General features: G+C 40.3%; 1 protein-coding gene across 6 annotated transcripts; it reads right to left on the bottom strand.

Moving 5' to 3' along the window:
• Positions 1 to 1,460: 1,460 nt before the first annotated feature.
• Positions 1,461 to 15,934, bottom strand: RBM45 (RNA binding motif protein 45). Of its 6 annotated transcripts, none has more exons than XR_012044425.1 (12): positions 15,518 to 15,933; positions 13,786 to 13,908; positions 13,534 to 13,660; positions 11,910 to 12,023; positions 11,383 to 11,562; positions 10,306 to 10,435; positions 8,926 to 9,022; positions 8,414 to 8,580; positions 6,756 to 6,952; positions 3,582 to 3,699; positions 2,593 to 2,640; positions 1,461 to 2,426 (listed from the first exon to the last, which is right to left on the bottom strand). XR_012044425.1 is itself a non-coding variant. In XM_072874999.1 (10 exons), the coding sequence occupies exons 1-9, from the start codon at positions 15,893 to 15,895 to the stop codon at positions 6,760 to 6,762; spliced, it is 1,506 nt and encodes a 501-aa protein (XP_072731100.1). In that variant the 5' UTR covers positions 15,896 to 15,934; the 3' UTR covers positions 1,461 to 2,426; positions 6,756 to 6,759. The 6 variants fall into 6 exon arrangements, 3 of the variants coding, with proteins under 3 accessions (XP_072731100.1, XP_072731097.1, XP_072731098.1); XR_012044424.1 differs by lacking the exon at positions 3,582 to 3,699 and adding an exon at positions 3,531 to 3,550; XR_012044423.1 differs by lacking the exon at positions 3,582 to 3,699.
• Positions 15,935 to 19,975: the final 4,041 nt, after the last annotated feature.

Here is a 19,975-nt window from a genome sequence, read left to right as displayed (position 1 = left end):
ACCAAGTACAATGACAGCACTGATTCTCATATACCCTCCCTAATGCAAAAATATTTTTACTGATACTTCTTTTTATAAAGAGCAGGAAATAAAGAAAAACTAGTTTAATATGGCTGTATCTTCTATTAGAGAAGAATTTACTAAATCCTTTAAAATACTTGCTGCAGAAGAAATGTTATGTACACTGCATGTAAATATTATTCTAATTGCATTAATCTGATAGTAGGTGAAGTCACACAACATTACTAGATGGCTAAATAATAGGTTTCTATCCTAGCAGTATTCTGAGACAGCAGACTGTAAAGCACTGAACGGTAAAGCTGTAAGTTTTGAGTAAGGATATCTTCCAGTTAAAAAGATTGTATCAAACTCTCTGCTCCCTCCTCTTCCCGCCACCCCTCCAACCCCAACCAGGGGCGTTGCTTTAATGGGTGCATGGCTTTTGCTGTTGGAAAACAACAGAGAACATTTAAAAGAGTCTGGCCCGAAGCTTTCCGCTACTTACAACTGGAGGTATTTCCCAATACCTTCTCATTTCCTCCTCCTCTTTGAAAAACAAAACAAGAAAAGGAGACCATCTGTTGTAGGTAAAAACATAGCTTAAATTACTAGAAAGACACAAGACAAAACCACTAATTATAAGTTGCTGTGCTTCTGCACATTCACTGCTGAGATGGGGAAAGTCAGGGGCTTGGAGCACCAGAAAGGAGGCTGCAAGGAAGGTTTCCTGGTAAGAAGTAATGTTCTTGGAAAGAATAAGGGGCTGGAGAAGCAGAAGGTGAAGATCGTGGAAGGGGATATGATCCTGGAGCTCAGCAAGCTGCACAGAAACAAATGTCAAAGGCTGCCCAGGGACACTGGCCAGTGGGACCCGAGGCTGGTGACTGAGTCACTGCACAGCACAAATGCCACTTTCCACCCAGCCCTCCTGACAGCAGCGATCTCCCTGCTGGGAAGAGACTCTGAGGCTACGTGAACCTAACGCTGCTGACAGGGAGGGGAGAAAAGCAGACAAGTGCATTAAATTATAAGGTAGGATAAAAGCTCAGATCTTGTTGGTTCTTAAATAAACCCCGCTATCCAGATCTACAATGGGCTGTCATTCACTCTGTCTCCCCTGTGACCCAACCCCCCCTTACCAATATAAATAACTCTCCCATCACATCAAAATTGTATGCACCGGCCTTATCTATCTGAAACCCAGTTCACTATCCCATGCCTGGTAACTAAGGGAGTAAGACCTGCATTTTCACCCCTGGTTTCCTGTGGGCTAGGGCTTTCTTGGAAGGAAATCTTTCTGAAGGTGCTCAGAGCCAGAGGAAGTTACAGGATGCTCCACCGTCTCTCCCCACACCAGTGATCAAGGGAGCAGGACTGGAGATGCTGGGAAGCAGGATGCATCTGAGAGCATGCTTGTCCACCAGTGTGCATACAACTAGAATTTATCAATTTTATCTGTATAAATTATTTTAATAACCAGGATATTTTCAATTCAACAAGTAGTATTCAGGAATACACAGAAAAGTATTTGGCATTTGAAAACTATCTGTGCACATACTTATTTGAACTATCTTCATTTACTCTTCATCAATGCTGAAATCCTCTTCATCCTGCTGAAATGCTGAATTGTCCAATTCTTACTTAAACAACATATGTATTGAAACCTTTTTAAAAAAAACTCGTAAAACAAAAGACCAAAAAACCCCAACTCCTCAAAACAAAAAAACACACCCCTAGACTCCATACTTTCCCCACAGTTATAACCAAAAGACCTCAGGATAAGAAAGGATAAATGTAAGCAGCTCTGGTAGTCTGACCCACAGTCAAATGTCCTTTTCACTAAACACCATAAAAAGCATAATGAATACTTTTGGCCCAAATCAACAAAATATTTAAGAATGTACTTGAATCATTTTCTTGATTACAGCTATTTTCTTAAATCCAGCTTAATACTGTCAGGTTTGCTAGCAGTTTTTGAAACAGTTATTTCATTTTCTTTGAATTTACTGCTGTACTTCAGTTTTCAATGCAATTTGGATCATGAGAAGTGTCTTCTATTTTAACATTTATAACCTGAATCATTACCAATTAAGCAGTCAAGCCACAGAATGCTGACTTCTTTATTTCCCCCATCATTGTAATTTCCATCTTAGAGGAGGAATTCAGTTAAACACGAGAGAGATTTCTGTAATACATTATAGACTACTACAAGAACAACCACCAGTTTACAATTTTTAATGCCTAGATAATTTTCAAAACTGCATGTCTGCATTTTCAAAACCAGAAAGTACCATATATATAGAGAGAGATCAACTAAGTAACAATTAAAAAAAAAAAAAAAAGCTGTCACTGTCCACAGGAACCATGTCTAGTCACGTTTTCAGTCAGTCAGTCAGCTAGCTGAGGGTCATGTCATTATTTAGTTTCTGTAGAAAAAACAGAAGTACAAAAATAGTATCAAAAAGCAACATATCTACTTTAAAATATATATAAAACATAACTGTTACAACAGCATATAAATAAGGCTCTTAATATATTTAGAAGAATAATATTAACATTTTATATATGCTTCTCTAGCATTTAAAGAAGTACCTCTTTTTCTGAGCAGTGCGTGAAAGCCAGCAATTTTTCTGCAGTATACTGTTGATACAAAATATAGTTAACTTTTTTTTTTTAATACCGGAGTATATTTCAACTATGATACAATTACTTTTCTTAAAACATTTTTGCACAGAAATAAATCACTATAAATATACATGTTAAACTTCAGGATTTTAATAAAGTTTTAACTAAAAAAATGAATGCAAATCAAATCAGCGATGCAGGACTTCTTCAGGACAAGGATAATAAAAGACAACAATAACTAAGTATTTCATGACAGAATAAATGTTTTTCAACTTAGTAACTAACTAACTAATTATTTAAAAACAACACCAAACATTTTCAGAAGGGGAAAAATGCAATGAATCCATTTGCTGTGGGTTAAAGCCCATCAGCAATGATTATTAAGAGCCACAGAATCCAGCCCTAGATATCTGTGTTTTGCATTTCTAATATAGTGCTAGTTAGAAGCTCTGCTTTTTAAGGACTACTTGAAAGCTTCGTGAAAAGTGTTTGGGGTGGGGCTTGGGGCTTTTTTTTTTTTGGTTTGTGGGGTGTTTTGGTTTGGGGTTTGGTTTTTTTTGGTGGTGGTGGTATTTAAATAGAGCTACTAGGTTGCAATGAAGAGATTAATCGGAATTCCACAATACATTCTTCTGAAAGATATCAAATTCTTTCCTTCCTTTTCTATTTTTGAGTGATATAATTTACACAACAGGCATCAGACAATTGCAGAGAGGTGCGCACAAAATACTCAAAGCAATGCAAAAACCTGAGTAGAGGAGCACAAGCTGGTCAACCCCAAGAACATTAAGATAGCGTCTGCTTTTAGCAACTGCCTAGAAGTAGACACTGTAGTTGTCTTCTCAAGCCTACACCGACTCAAAGCAAGATGGTTTAAAGTGATGATTTCAACCATTAATACTTACTTAGCATAAGAGGGGAGAATCTCACCCAAAAAAAAACCAAACAAAACTTACATTAGAACTTAAAGTAGTTAAGAGAACTTTATTGGTCTGTATTTCCATCATTTCTCTGCTACTTTTAACTAGTCATATAAACAACTGAATTTTCATTGACTTGTAGGAGAGCCAGAGCCTGCAAAATTCATTACATGGATTAGTTTAGAATATTAATACACATGTATTCAAATTCTCCTGATAAACAAAGGTTGTTATAAGATAATAGAATGTTCTTATGATCAGAAGTTTACATTGCAAGAGCATTATCAGTAGCATACCATTACCATAAAACATTTTTTTAAGAAACAATTTTGTAAATTATATTTAAAAAGATTATTTACTTAAGAAAAATATTATTGTGGAAAAAACTTCAAAAAGTCAGATAAAAACTGTGTTGAAATGATAAATATTTAAATTGAATTAGTCAATTGAATTAAATTTATTTTCTTATAGATTATATTGAATTCACAGATCTTATCAGGGACTTTAATCAGAGAACCTTGTATAGAAAGGACTATTGCAGAAATCCAGTCATCTTGTTAGAGATCAAAGGCAAGCCATACAACAGGACTTTAGAAAGGATTTATTTTTTTTTTTAAGAGGCAATGACTTCTCCTTAAGTGAAAACTCACTGAAGTTTTAGCTTAAGACTATTTCCTCCAGCTAAAATTCAAAAAGAACAAAAGTTAATATTCTCACATCCTAAAAAAAAAAAATTAGTACAATTTCAGAGAGAATTCCATCCCCTTTCACATGCACAATTTAAAGCTTTAATTGAAAGCAAAATATAAGCCTCTATACTACTGCAAAACTTGTTTGTCCGTCAGTCCAATGCAGAGTCACACAGTGATAAGCTTGATTTAAATGGGCAAGCCCTTTTAAGGAGGAGCACAGATGGAATCTTTCTTTTTATATACCATTTCGGTTGAATTTGAGAAACTGGCTAATGGACAAAAAGAGAGACAGTAATTTTGTCTGTCTGTCCTAAGAAGAGATAGATGCCAAGACAACCTGCTAAGAGACTCAGAATCAGGAACATGACGTACAGGATGTAACAAGATGTAACACAGTAAATTTAGAACGCTCTTCTACCTGTGTTATTGTGCGGACACAGCAGATGAAAGGCAGAGGGGAAGTACTCAGCAGTCATTTGCACCAGAATTACAGGTAATCTGTCCAAGACAGATTTAGGGTGTCCATCTTTGAACAAACTAAACCTAGTACTCTTTATTATTTGAAAATTTACAGAAATGCAAAAACCTAGGAGAGGACAAAGAGCTCTGCTGTAATTTTGCATGTGTAAAAAGATTATTATTCAAATATGACCTTATTTCTCCAGTTTTCTAATTAGGTAGAATGGCACAACAGCAAATTTGTATGTCTTACCCTCACCTTATAAGGGAGTTCAGGTTTCTAAGTAGTCAATAATAGGTATATATTAGAATTTTTGAACATAGTTTGAAATATGAAGTAAGTTTTAGCCTTTTGAAAATCCCATTTGGTGACGAACTTCACCTTTTGTCAGCTGGAGACCTTAAAGAATCTTCTCAAAAAATCACACTGGAAAAGTGTGTGCTTGTGTATGTGTGCACATGTGTGTTTGTGATTAAAAAAAAAAACCAGTTTTAGATTGACAATCAGAAGAGAACCTCCCAGTCTTCTTACTCTTATCTTTCTTCAAAACAAAGAAAGAAAAGGTAAGGATAAATCATCTTTCTAATTTTGGATGTGTATCATATCTACACTTTTCTAGTAAAAAGTAGTCAAGGCAGACCTGGTATTACATTACACTTTACATCATAGTTTTTCCTGTAGTGACCAAGAGGCTGGCCTTTTATTATTGGAAGTACGTGTCACATTAAAAACAAACAAAACCTTTGTACAAAGATAACAGCATGGGTACAAGTTACTTAAAATTACATTCACCAGAGCTGCTGATTAGAAGTTTCAAATGAGTTTTAGCTACAATTCAATGCAGCAAAGAATGCTAGAAATACATTTTTTTAAAAAGCAAGTTGTGTATAAAGACTAAGGTCACCTTTAGTAACTGCTGCTTATCAAAAGAACAACATGAAAGTCCTCAGGAAAAAAAGAGGAAAAGAACACTGTGGGCAAAATCTTTTTTGGTCTTCACAACTCCTGGGTCACAAAGAGTATCTACACAAAGACAGGTACAAGGAGTGAAGCTCAGAAGTAAAATATTGATGCGAAGAGAGTCAGGATTTCATGTGAAGTTTTCTGAATGAGTTAAAGCAAAACTGCATGTCCCCTACAAAGATAATATGGCTACTGAAATTATTTGGAAGCTACAGTAATATTTGGGAGTTATTTTGTAGAAGACGGGGCTTAGCCTTTCCTCCCCTAACTATATTTCTCTTTTGGTAAGAGTCCTAATGTTAAAAAAATTATATATATATATTTTTTATTATTTGTATCAAACCAATGTTTTAAAAGGACAAATGAATTTTGGTCCCTGAAGTCTATAAAACCTCTCTAGGAGCTTAGCCACCTTTCATAGGCCGTAAGCATCCACCAATACATTCTCAAACTAATAATCTTAACCATACACCTCAATCCCACCACAATGGGCTCTGCAATATTTTCTTTACTATCACACATTCCAGCTACACCTGATTTCTAAGAATCCAGATGACCCAAATATCCCAAACCTTCGGTTTCACCTGGCAACCTTCCCTATCCTTCCCATGTCCTTTTTTATTTACCCCTTCCCTCCTCTGCCCTTCAAGGACTAAACTCTGCATCTTTATCCAACACCATTGTGAGGGCATGTGTTTTTAACGAAAGAAAGACACACACAAGCTGATCTCAGTTACATTGTTTATTTTTGCATACTCTTTTCAATGTTAACTGATACTCTTATGTACATCAAGTGAATATTTCTATGAACATCCAGATTGTTGTTAATCAACTGGTTCATATTTGTTCAAAAATTATAAAAGTAGATTTTTACTCAAATAAAGTGTATGTGTGCATATATAAGCATACACACACCCATATATACATATATATGTACACACACACACATATCACAAATTAAATTTCAAGTTGTTAGCTAAAAATAGATTTAAAGTTTATCATTACATGTTCATATCTAAATTTAAAATACTTTGCCTATCACTATTTCAAGTAGTTGAACTTCAGTTTAAGTAACAGCTCAGACTGGGTACTCACCTGCTCAGTAAGTTCTCTGACGTTTGTTAGATTCTTCTGTAGGTGAGTCTGCCAACCTTACTTTAAGCCTGACGCCATTCACAATCTTGCCATGTAATGCAGTTATGGCATCACTGGCACTTGCTCTGTCTGCAAATTTTGCATAGCCCACATTTTTTCCAGCCACAAGGTAAACTTTTATCAAGTGTCCAAAACGACTGGGGGGGGTGGGGGGGAAGAAAAAAATGAAAAAAAAAAAAATTTACAGGTTTTGCTGCCACATAGATACCTATTACCCAATCTGAAGTATATACGATTTGGTAGCTGCAAAAATTACATTCTCATATGTATGCTATAATTTTTTGTGCTGCCCTCTTCCAAAACTCCCAATTTTCATATTCCCTTCTCTAGAATTCCAGGCAGGAACAGAAATAAAACCAAAAGTTTGTAGGCAATGTTTTCTATGGAATATTACAATAGAACTGCAAGCACCAGTGATTTATCTCTTATTTAAAAGAATATGTAAAGCTAATCAATACTATAGTCCCCAAACACTAAATGGCACTCAAAAAACCCCCACAAAAACAAAACAACAAAATCCCCAAACAAACCAAAAAACACACACACGCAGACCAGCAGATAATTCAGAGGCTAAACTTGCATCTCACTTAAATGAACTTGCTCAGTTGTGATTCATCTTTAAAAAGGTCTCACTGAAATGACTTTGAAAGCAAGCGCTAAAGCTTTACAGAAAAACCCAGATTTCCAAGTCCTCAGGATATTCCTAGACAGTTCCTTAAAAAACGTTTTTTAAAAAATAAATAAATAAGGTCTGCTTGCTTCATACTGAAGTTATACAAGTGTCAAGACCAGGGCGTATAGCCTTTTTCTTCTCCAGCACCTGATTAAGAAAATCCAGTACATCAAATAGGTACAGTTTTAAATTCCACACAAGAGCATACTGTTTCTTTTCCTCTCCTGGTGCTTTGAAAATATTTTGGCTTTCCAAAGATTTATTGCAAATGCCAGCTATTAGAAAAGGGAAATGTCTTTTTTTTCAAGAGTATACTAAAAATAAATACTATGAAAATAAATACTATAAAATACTATAAAAGAACAGCTGAACTATAGATTGTGTTAAAGATGGCAAAAATTGTCTTTCAAGTCTTTGCTCCTCATAGGGACATAGTGTGAAAGCATGGTTGAAATACTGTCAATAAGATGCAAACCATCAAAATGTCTCAAGATATATCAGAAAAACAACTTCCTGTACTTACTCCCTTAAGTTACTGCAGAAATTTATCAAAATACTTAAATTCCTAATAGAAATATGTACAAGAAAATGCCAAATAAATTGGGCTATAAGAACCAGAAGTACCACATTTTTTTGGTTAAAAAATGTTAAGAGACTAGACATTTTACTTCAGATTATGTTAACCAATAATAAAGCTGCTGTACTGATCACATTGCATCTATGCTTCCAGGTGAATTCCATTACACACTTTTTTCAAAAAGCAACTGTTACCTATTGATCACTTACTACTTATTGATCACTGTGCACTGTCTTTTCTGGAAAGAGTTTTCATGATGACTATCTTTTTTCATTTTCAACATTTATTTTAAATACTTCATGGTTATTTTTTTGGTTAGAGAACACTTATTTGTAAATGGAATCTTACCAGAACACATCCTCCAATACATTTACAGGTAAAGGATGGGGATGAAAAAGTATGAAAAGCCTTTCCTTCACAGAAGTGTCAGGTGGAACTTTTTTTTTGTGTGGTGGAAGTATGGCATCTGTTTGGGGCTGAAGTAACTGTGAGCCAGAAGTTCCTCCAAATGCCTGCTGAAACAGGGGAAAAAAATGCAAGTATAAATTAACCAATGGGGGCGAAAAAGTAATTTTACCTTATTTACATTTTTTGTTCCTATCACAGGACATAAACAGGCTCTACCCATTCTCATCTTAATTAATTTACTTTGGTTATTTCATTAAATTGGACAATAAATCCAAGTAAGGTCAGACACCTTTGCAGGGAATAAAAATGTACAAACCAACCAGAGGTACATCTTAAAAATGTAGTATCCAAAATAGTTACAGAAGGAAGTGAGCAGCGTTCTTTATTGACATATCTGAAGTTTCTTACAACAATTCAGAAGAATATTAATAGTATCCATTATATTAACTTACAGGAGATGTCCTATACTGCTGAACAATTGCGTTGTTATTCCGCAACACTGATGACACATGTGCTGTTACCAGCTGTGTTGCCATTTTTCTGATGAGGCTGCATGCAGAAGTGATAATAAACTAGTTTAAAGAAAGTTCTAAGTTACAGTAATCTTAAATTCAGCAAGAGAAAATAAGTTTTAATGCACATCTGAAAGTATCTCTGGAAATCTGTAAATTCAGGTAAATAACGACAATCAAGTCAGGCTTTCATGACACTCTAGATGTGATCTGGAAGTAGGCATGCTAGCTGCAACTCACTGAAAGCACTCATACATTTCTATATATAGAGATACAAAACTCTTCTTTGCTTTTTTTTAATACTCTAGGGGAAAAAAAATTAAAAATGAAGTCTACAGAGCCCACTACATTTTGTGAAAGGTGCCTAAAAGGCAGAAGGGACAGAAAATGTCACCTGTTTCAATAACGGGCACAGAGATTCAATTCAGAAGTCAGAATATTATCACAGAAAGTTTACCTCCAGCTCTCATTTTGCAGTAATTTTTCTTTGTTCTATTGTGAAATAAGAAAAAGCAGTTGCATTTTTTGCATAGATTCACAGCCTGTGTTGTAGGACCATGAAATAGTAGGAATTATTGAAGAATGAAAGAAATTGTTTGCAAGAAGGGTGGTTGCAATTAATTTTTTTTTTTTTTTTTTTTTAGTTTAGATCAGGCATGCACTTCTGAAGCAAATCCCCCCATTGTCCCTCCTTACTGTCCTCATTCATACCACAGAACAGGTTTGACATGAACCAGATTCCTTTAGGATGAAACTCAGCCAAAATATTCAGTGCAGGAGTGTACCTAAGCCGCTCCAACTTGTAATGGGCATTCAGGAACGGATTAGAGATGGTCAAAGTAAAACCTGACGATCCCATACAGTGGGGATATCAGATCCTCAGCACTCAACAGTTTTACTCTACATATGTGCTTCACAAGGCTACTATTTGCAGTACTGCAAACACAACCAAGAGATCAAATAGATAAATCTGGTTTTAATACAAAAACCTCATCAAAAACACATTCCAGCCTTGTTACATATTACAGAGACATTTACAAAGATTCTTGCCAAATCCAAGATTTTCCAATGTATCTTAAGAATATATATTTTAATCTTTTCTTTATCAAAGACTAGTAAGTTTCAAAAGGCTTATTCTAAACCATTCAAAAAAACCCACACCCAACACACTTAAATTTCACAAAATACTATCTACAAGTATGAAACAAGATCACAGTGATATTGCTGTTACTTCTTATGTTAAAAATATTTTTATTTATTTTAAATTTTGCTCTCCAGAACACAACTTGAAACCTTCTATCTCTATGTATTGGTACTTACTCTGAGCTATCACTCCCATCTTCGAGGAAAATGACAGTTAATCGATTTCCAGGAGGATACTCAAAACCGTGTAATTTATACTTGGCATATATAGCTGACGCAGCAGTACTGTACTGAATCACAGCGTACCCTACAAATACAGTGCACACAGTTTCAGTATGATATGGGTAAATCCTAAGAACAAACTACACTCATATAAAGCTATATGATTAAACTGCACATTAGTCATGGATAATATAAAATTCTTAAGTCTTTTTACCACACATTATGTTACTTAATAGCAATATCAGTAGTATTTGAGGAGAAAACTTTAGTGGAATTAACTAGTGACTAATCAGCTATATTTATGCTAACTTGAAAAGCTGGTAATAAAGCAACACAAGTGAAAACATGTCTTCTTCCCTAACCCTGAATTAGAAACAAACACATATACAGTTTCATTTTAAAATGTAGTTAGCCCATCAACAGTGAATCTCAAGTACCGTAAAGTTACATTGTAACTCTCTGTATCATTTCTATTTCAAGCTTCTTGGAGAAGAGACCTCTTCCACATTTTTCTCAGCAACAGCAAAACAAGAAGACTACTGAAACCAAAACAATCCTTCCAATACAAAACATGATTTGTTTTGGAATAATTTAATCCAGTTTACTCATGTCAGTTTCTACACACAGGCACACCACCACCACCACCCCCATTTCAAGATGAAAACTCAAAAGATCTTTTTAGAGAACATTTAAACTAGATGTCTAATAATTTTTGAAACTTTTTCTCTGTTTATTCTGCCCAAAACTATTAACTTAATTTGACCAAAAAACACTTCTCATGGTTTTGATTCTGTCCTTCTTGAGATTCTATTATCTGAAAATAAAGGTATTTAAGGCTATCTGTAAACAGGGGTTCAAACAAAACTGAATTATTGGGTTCATGCATCAGTGATAGCAGCAACCATTGATACATAAAACATTAATTCTTTCCCATAAGTGTACTGTATTTTGCAATACAATGAATTGCAGTACAATTAAAAGGTATCCCCTTCATAGAAAGAAAAAAAAAAAATATTTTTGTACTTTACTTACCACTATTGGTATGAGGATCTCGCTGAACATCACAATATTCCAGTCCTGGGACTAGGTCAAAGAGGGCGAACAGCTGCTCTTGGATAAAGGGAAGCCGCGATACCACTGACAGACGTTTGGAGACTGACTCTTGAATTCTGCTCTCATTTTTTTCAAAACTACAAAACTCTGGCTGCCCACCTCAAGAATCAACATAAAAATAAATAAATTGAGTCATCACACTAGTATGCCTTCATTTCATACATATTTTTCATTGAACTTTTAAAAGTAATCTAAGTCAATTATATACTAAAGGTAACACGTTTATTTCACCAATGCAGGTCACAAAATAATCGACTAACTAGAGCAAAGCACACCATAAAAATATAGAAACAAAATGCCTGGCTTGTTTCTAACTCCAACATCCAATCTACTATTGAAGTGTTGACCTATGCCTCTGTTAGCTTCCCTTCTTCCAAACTGCATTCTTACCTTGTGACCATACTCAAGGCTAGAAATCGTTTTTAGTATAAAAAGCTGTGACTTACAAAATGGAAGTGTATTTCCTCTTGGTTCTTGCCTCGTGTTGTTATTATTATAATAATCATGTTCAAAAGACTCAGATGACTTATTTTTCGGTTCAGCCAAAATGGCCCTGTAGCCTGAAAGAAACAACCACACATAAAGCAACACCTCAGCACATCTGAATTATCTGACCAGATCTGCATTCTCCAAGTACTGTATTTAGAAACATACTATTCAGAAAACCCAGTAAGTGCTGGCTTTAGGAAAATAACTAATCTATAACTCTTGAAGTCTGCCATAATAATTGTGTGAAAGTTAACTTCCACATAGAACTACTCCTAGTTAGCACAAGTTAAGCACAATAGAGCCTACTTGCTGTGAGGGTGACTGAGCACTGGCACAGGTTGCCCAGAGAGGTTGTGGAGTCTCCATCCTTGGAGATATTCAAAAGCCATCTGGACATGGTCCTGGGCAACCACGGTGCCCAGGTGACCCTGCTTGAGCAGAGAGGTTGGGCAAGATGACCTCCAGAGGTCCCTTCCAACTTCAACCATTTTGTTGATACTCAGCAGGATTCAGAGATACTCCAGAGGCAGTCACCTGAACTTCCATGCTATAACAGAAGTTTATGTATGTTTTGCACTGATCTAGGTTTTGCTTTTATGAAAGAAATAGGTATTACTCTCAGGCTATCCAACTAATTTCATTTTAACTTCACCGCAAAAAGGAAATAAATTTTAACTGCTACGTAATCTCAGACTCATATTCCTATGCAAGAATTGTCACAAATATAATTTTTGTAGAACCACTTATGATAGATATGATGTAGATCCACCATGTATATTACTGGAGGAAAAAGAAAAAAAAAACCAAACCTCACAAGAACAACAAAAAACAACCACACCCACACACCAAGTTGTTTCATATTTGCGATTAAGCGAACATTGAACAGGAGGTTTCCCCAAAAGCCTTTCTTCTCCTGGATGAGCAAGCCCAGTTCCCTCCACCTCTCCTCATAAGTCATGTGCTTCAGCCCCTGATCACCTTGGTGGCCTTCCACCAGACTCACTCAAATTCATAACACCTTTTCGGTACTAGAGCATAAATGACAAATGGTTGGTCATAAAGCACACAAAGTCTTTCATTCTGTAACAGATTAATCATTACATTAAATGAAAACAAACAGGAAACCCCCCCCAAACTTCAATTGGGATGAATTTGTTCTTAAATAAATGTAATCACAACAGAATCCCTACGGATTATCAAATCAATTTTTATATATAAATTCATTTTATATCAAATATATTTGATTAAAAATGCATATTCCCAGGGATACATTAAAATGAGGTTTTCCTGTGTATGAAGCCCTATATTACAGGCCAATAATACTGCATGAAAGAAAACTCTGTATCCATTTCCAAACTCTTTTCACTGATCTTACTTGCAGTTTGGTCCTGCAAGAATGTAATCAGGTGACTGTTCTCAATTAATGTTAATAATACTATTTCTTATTTGCAATAGAACTTTGTCTCAAGATGTGTTTACATCATAAATAATTTTCCTGCAAACAAAACTAAAAATTAAAGGTATATTAATGGGATACACACTCATTGTGAAAAACTTGAAAGAATTCAGTCAGATTCTTACTTCGATCACACTCTTCAATTGCTCGGGCAGCTTGCGATGGTTTTAAATACCTCACATAGCCCAAACCTTTACTTTCTCCAGTAGTCTTGTTTTTAATAATGCTGCAATATTCAATGTCTCCATACATCTAGAACAATTAAAAAGCATATTAATTTACAATAATTGAAAATGCATTCAAGTTCCATGCATTAAGCCCTTCTGATAAATTAAGACAAAGGCAATTTAAAATAACTATTAACAGTGAATCAGTACCTTGAACTTCTCTCGCAGATCTTCCTCTGTATAGGATTTTGGTATCATAACAAAGATTCGTGTAAGCTCCTCATCTTCAACATCTCGGTGGCTTCCAGAAGCTCTTGATTGTGCAATGAATACCTAATGAAATAATTACATAGACATTAACTACTGGACAAAGGGTCTTAACCACATATTAACAAGCAAGAAAAAAAGTTTGTCTTAACAAGTCTTTGTATTTGTCTTTCGCATAAGCTAGCTTTCCTAATATGGAAAAAAAGACCATCTCTGATCATAGCTGCATCTGTGACAAAAGACCTGCAAATAGAATACACCCCAAGTGGTTTCCCAAACAGGACAGAGGCCAGCAGTTCTCACTGGGGATAATGAAGAATGGTCAGGAATATCAAAACCTGGTTCAGCAGCACTGCCAATGTTACAGGTGGCATGTGAGGTAGCAAAAAATGCATTACTGCAACAGGCCTAGTGTAGCAGTAGTAACAAAAAATAAGCAAGCAAACAAACAAAAAAGCCTAGCAGCTTATTAAAACCTTGCTACCGCAGTTCACTGCTCAGTGGGGCTGAAGTCTGCAAGTCTAGTGCTCTATGAAGGATCATAACTTCTCACATCTGTAACTGCTAAAATCCTTTTTAATTACTGAAATAAATTTCATTTCAGAAGTGCACCCCAGAAGACAACCAGGAAAAAAAACCCACAAAAAACCAAATAAACAAACCCACACAAAACAACCAAATAAGAAAAATACAAACAACCTTCAAAGTAAGCCTCTTATGCAAAAGTAGCAACAGATTTCACACAGCTCTTAAATTATTCTTCTAATAGTCATGCAGGGGAGTAAGGAATACAACTCTGATCTTCCGGCTCCTAATGACAAGTTCTTCAGAAAATATTTTACTGACTCAATTGCTTTTTCAAATGAAACACGTGAAATCTTCTTTCACTGTTCAAAGTCATTCATATCTTCTCGCTACTTGGGGAATATGAAAACAATTCAAGAGGTTGAAAGCTGCCAGCAAGTTCCATAGATTTAAAAAACCCTGTAACTCTTTTGAAAGAGCTGCGCATAAGATACAAAACCAATATAAAACATACTTGCAAAGACAGTTCTACTTATCCACGTTGATCTTGCTTACAACACTTAAAATATACTTAGAATATTTCAGAGATTCCCTCAAGGTTTAAAAAAAAAAAAAAAGCTAAGCTAGTTTCCAGGTACTGCATTTTCCCCAGGCCTGTTGCAGCTTATGCCACGCGTGGGAACTTCTGGCAAGGGTGGGACCCACTGCAGCTCCTCCTGAAGAGCACCGCCAAGCCCGCAAGCCCCGCAGCCCAAAACCGCCCCGGGTTTGACCCAAAAGGGTGACAACACCAGCACCAGTAGGCGTGGAGAGAAGGCCACGGGAGCGGGTTTGACGCTCTCCGTGGCGGCTCGCTGCCTGCCGCCAAGCGAGGCGGCCAGCTCGGCTGTGGGTGTTCCAGGGCTGCTCCCGGCGGGCCTCCGCCACCGGCCGTCCCCGCAGCCCGCCCCCCGCTCAGGGGCTTCCCGTTGCCCCCACATAGGCCAACACTACCTTCAAGCGGCAAGCTCGGGACGCAGCGGCCGAGGCCTGCCGCCCTCCGCGGCCGCCATGCTGGGAAGGGAGCGGGGGACACCCCGCCGGGCCCTGCTCGCTCTTCCCCGGCCCCGCTCCCCGGCAGGAAGGAGGCGGCGCGGCCCGGCGGCGGTACCTTGATGGGCTTGGTGTCGGGGACCAGGCTGCGGCCGTGCATCTCCTCCATGGCGCGGCAGGCCTGCGAGCTGCGGGCGAACTTGATGAAGGCGATGCCGCGGGACTCGTTGGTGCGCTTGTCCCGCAGGAGCCAGATGTTCTGGATGTCCCCGAAGGGCGCGAAGCGCTCCCGGATCAGCGCCTCCCCGGTGTCCTTGCCCAGCACCACGAAGACGCGGCTGTTGGGCGGCTCGTCCAGGCACTCGGCCGAGAGGCGGAAGCCGCTGCCTTCCTCCATAGCGGGGCCACCGGGCTCCCGGGCCGCCGGGGACCGCTGGCTTTTCTCGGGGGCCGGCGAGGAACGGCCACAGCGCCCTTTCCGCCGGGGAGACAACATGTCCTCCCCCCGCGCGCCGGCCGCGCCCCTCCCGCCTCCCCGCGCCCAGTCAGGGCCGCTGCCTCTCCTGCGGCGGGCGGGGCTCCGCGGCCGGCCCGCGCCGGGGCTTCAGCGCCCGGCCTGCGGACGGGGGCGGCGTCGCCTTTAGCTGGCCTGCGCGGGGTACCCTGCTCCCCGGGGAGAGGGGCTGTGCGGCAGGAGCGGCTCCTGGCCTGTCCGGGGCACCGGTGGGTCTACCCTGGAGGAGACAGGCACCTGCGCCCCGGGAGCGGCCGCGGGCGGGTGGGAAGGACTAAGCAGGGACGAATCGAGGGTGGGTGCCGAGGAGAGGCGCGTCCGGGCTCCCCCTCTGCCCTGGCAGCGCCCGGCCGGGGGCGGTGTCGCAGAGCCACTGAACCGGAGGAACCTTCGGAGCTCAGCGGGGCCAGGCCCTTGCTCGGGCAGGGCTACCTGGAGCCGGCTGTCCCGGGCCATGTCCAGGCGGCCTTCGAGTGTCTCCAAGGAGGGAGGCTCCCCGACCTCTCTGGGCAACCTGCGCCAGTGCTCGGTCACCCTCACTGTAAAAAAGTGTTTCCTGATGTTCAGATGGAACCTCCTGTGTTTCAGTTTGTACCCATTGCCTCTGGTCCTGTCACTGGGCACCACTGAGAAGGGTCTGGATCCATTTTCTTAATTCCATCCCTTCAGCTATTTATACACGGTGATGAGATCGCCCTGAGTCTTCTCTGGGCTAGACAGTCCCAGCTCTCTCAGCCTTTCCGCATAGGAGAGATGCTCCAGTCCCTTAGTCATCTTTGTGGCCCTTTGCCAGACTTTCCCCAGTATGTCCATGTCTCTCTCGTACTGGGGAGCCCAGAGGTAGACACGGTACTCCAGGTGTGGCCTCACCAGTCCTGAGCAGAGGGAGTCATCTCCCTTGTCCTGCTGGTGACACTCCTCCTAATGTAGCCCAGGATACCACTAGCCTTCTTTCCCACAAGGGCACATTGCTGGCTCATGTTCACCTTGGTGTCCACCACAACGCCCAAGTCCTTTTCTGCAAAGCTGCTTTCAGCCGGTCACCCCCCAGCATGTACTGGTGCGTGGAGTTGGTCCTCCTCAAGTGCAGGACTCTGCACTTCCCCTTGTTGAACTTCTTGATGCTCCTGTCAGATCATTCTCCAGCCCGTTGCGACCATCTGGATGGCAGCATGACCTTCTGGTGTATCAACCAGTCCTTCCAGTTTTGTACCCTGTGTCAATATTTCCCTAAATACTCACTTCTGCTGCAATAATTTATTTTTAAAGGGCCTCCTTCAACCAGAGACTCACTACACTAAATGGTGACCCACCTCTTTTGAAAGAGCACTAGTGTCATGAAGAGAGTTCCTCCATGAAGAAACCATTTTCAATGCCTCTGCTGATATAGGCAACAGCAGGGCTTAATGTGCATCTTGTGAACTCTCAGGATACAGAGGTCCAGGGAACTCGATGTATTTCATGGGAAACAAACACAAAAAATACCCTGGAAAAATAACTATCTGTAGGAAAATAAGCACACAGCTAATAAAATGTGAAGAATGCAATGTTATCATAAAGTTCATCACATCTTTAATAACTGGATTAAAAAATAAAGAATTCCTCAGCTGAATACCAGAGCTGTCGGTGCCCTAGGGTTGTAGTGGCCCTGACCAGTGCACACCGAGGGGTCAGTGATCCACAGTACGGTTACCCGGGCCGGGCGCAGGCTGGGGCTGTGCTGGGCTGTGCTGCAGGTACAGCCTGGCCTTCAGGACGCGCCGTGCTGCGTGCATCCCTCAGCCGCGGGATAAACTCAGCCAGCTCGTCGTTACAGAGGAGCCTGCGGGCAGCTCCCGCTCAGTACCGGTGATTACACCTCCTCCCCAGCCTTGCCTTTATCTAACAGCGCAGCAAGAAGCATCGTTTCTGTTTTGACTGTAGAAATGATAAGAGTTGTTTCCTTGTAAAAAAGCTTTTATAAAATCTTCTAAAAGCTTGAAAGACCAAAAGGGGAGAATCTCTGCTATGGAGGAGGTTTGCACGGCATGCTGTGTGTGGACGGGTGGCCCACTCAATGCTACACCACGTGGGCCTCCCACCATCTAAAGGGACGTGAGATCATCTATGCTATTCTCTTCTGTTAGCATTGTAAATAAATAGCATTGTAGATGATACTTTACAAAATCTAAGTGCTGTTCTTAATGGGATGAGAATGGACCACCTCCTGGTGCAAAATGGGGTTAAATAAAGAAATCAGGGGATTGGGGTGTGCACGTTCTATTATTTTCCACAAGCAAATTAAATATGCAGAAACCCCCCCGTCCTTTCACACGCACAGATGTAGTTGACAAGTTTGTATCAGCGAAGTTTCGGCGAGGCATGGTCTGGCGATCTGAAGATCTGCAGGAGGCAGTAAGTTGAGCACTGCACAGTCCTGGCAGTGGCCTTGGAAGCAGCATTTTTGTGGGGGTTAAATGGTGTCCTGTTTTGGGAGTGTAACGTAGAAGGTTGATGAGTATTTTTAGAGGAACATACTTTGGATATAGTGGTTGGGTTTGGTTCCATGTAAAGGAATATTTCGGAAAAGCCAGTAAGCTCGCTCTTTGCACACCAGTGGGAATTCTTCAGAGAAAAGCAAAGTTACGACTCAACACATCAGAAGCAATGTTTTAGGGCTGGAAGGCGATGTCCATTCCATCACCGAACTCTGCACTCATTTGTTCCCAACTCCTGACACAATTTTTTCCTGGCACTGCGGAGTGGAGCCATGACAGGGCCACACCGCCACGCAGATTGAAAAGCAAGCGTTTCGGCGTGAGGAAGGTGCCTGCAGAGGGAGAGCGGCACTGCCAGGGTGCCATGACACTGCGATGTGTGTCCCCCAGCCATTGGGACCATTGGGACCGTTGGGACCATTGGCACAGCGTGCGACACCCGCCGCCTCCCCCTCCTGCCAAAAAGAAGGGCGCGAGGCTTAATCCTGCCCCGTGGGCCTGCGACACACCAATCAGGAGAGAGCGTGCTGAGTTGTCCTCTCCGCGACTGGATGTCACTTTGATGACACCTGCTGTTTGACGGGCCGAGTGCAGAGCCACGATGGGTGGCTCGCTGGGCTTAGGAGGGGTGGCCAGTGCCTGGGTGTCACCGGGGAGCAGTGGGATGGCCGTGCCTTTCATGCCCTCCAAGGATCTAAAAGGTGCTTGACTCCCCTTCATTCCCCGGTGGACATGGGCCCGAGGGCAGCCTCGCAGGCACCTTCCCCGTCTGTCCAGGCCGTTGTCTCTGGAAATCCCCCTTATCGTGAACGTGTCCTGACAGGCACTGGAGGAGGACTTGAAGTCTACAGTTCTGGAGACATTCTAGGTAGCACTGCAGCCCACAGGGAAATCCTGAGGTGCTGCTGTGTTTTAGATCGGCCTTCTAGACAAAAGTACATTGACCTTTACCCTTACCATCAAAGTAGCTCTAGAAGAGCAGTCAAGGAACTTAAAGCTACCTTAACCTCCAAAAGATAAGAATAACAACTTCTGTAATTCTGCATCTCTCAGAGATGCAGAAAAAAACCATGGTGCTTTTTCCTAACTGTAAATTGGATAACGTAAAAAAATTTAATTCATGACCATCGCAACCAGATTGTGTTAAGAAATCATGCAGCTTAACAGAGTCTTACCCAAACTTATCTTTACAATGAAGACCAGGTGAAATTTTCATTACTTTGAGACATACTATTTTTATTACCATGCAAGACAGAAATATTTTATAAAACTGTAGAAGGAAATGATAAATGTGACCAACACCAGTGAACTCTTCCGTGATATTGTTCAAATTTCCTTTTTTTTTTTTAAGATTTTTTACGTAGATCAAAATGGGTGATGTTGAAAAAGGCAAGAAGATCTTTATTCAGAAATGTTCTCAGTGCCACACAGTTGAACAAGATGGAAAGCACAAGACAGGACCAATTCTTTGGGGTTTATTTGGCCACAGAATAAGACAAGCTGCAGGGTTTTCTTACTCAGATGCAAACAAGAACAAAGCTAAAACTAACAGGTGACATGGATGAGGTGCAGTGTTGGAGGGGAC

The sequence above is a fragment of the Ciconia boyciana genome, chromosome 10 (assembly GCF_034638445.1).
Source record: "Ciconia boyciana chromosome 10, ASM3463844v1, whole genome shotgun sequence".
Lineage (NCBI taxonomy): Eukaryota > Metazoa > Chordata > Aves > Ciconiiformes > Ciconiidae > Ciconia > Ciconia boyciana.
This window is presented reverse-complemented; position numbering and strand designations above follow the sequence as displayed.

Coding starts and splice junctions, on each gene's coding strand:
- RBM45 (XM_072874997.1), bottom strand. CDS start 15,895: ATGTTGTCTCCCCGGCGGAAAGGGCGCTGTGGCCGTTCCTCGCCGGCC. Junction 13,909..15,517: donor CCGACACCAAGCCCATCAAG/GTACCGCCGCCG, acceptor TTATTTCATTAG/GTATTCATTGCACAATCAAG. Junction 13,661..13,785: donor ATCTGCGAGAGAAGTTCAAG/GTACTGATTCAC, acceptor TAATTGTTCTAG/ATGTATGGAGACATTGAATA.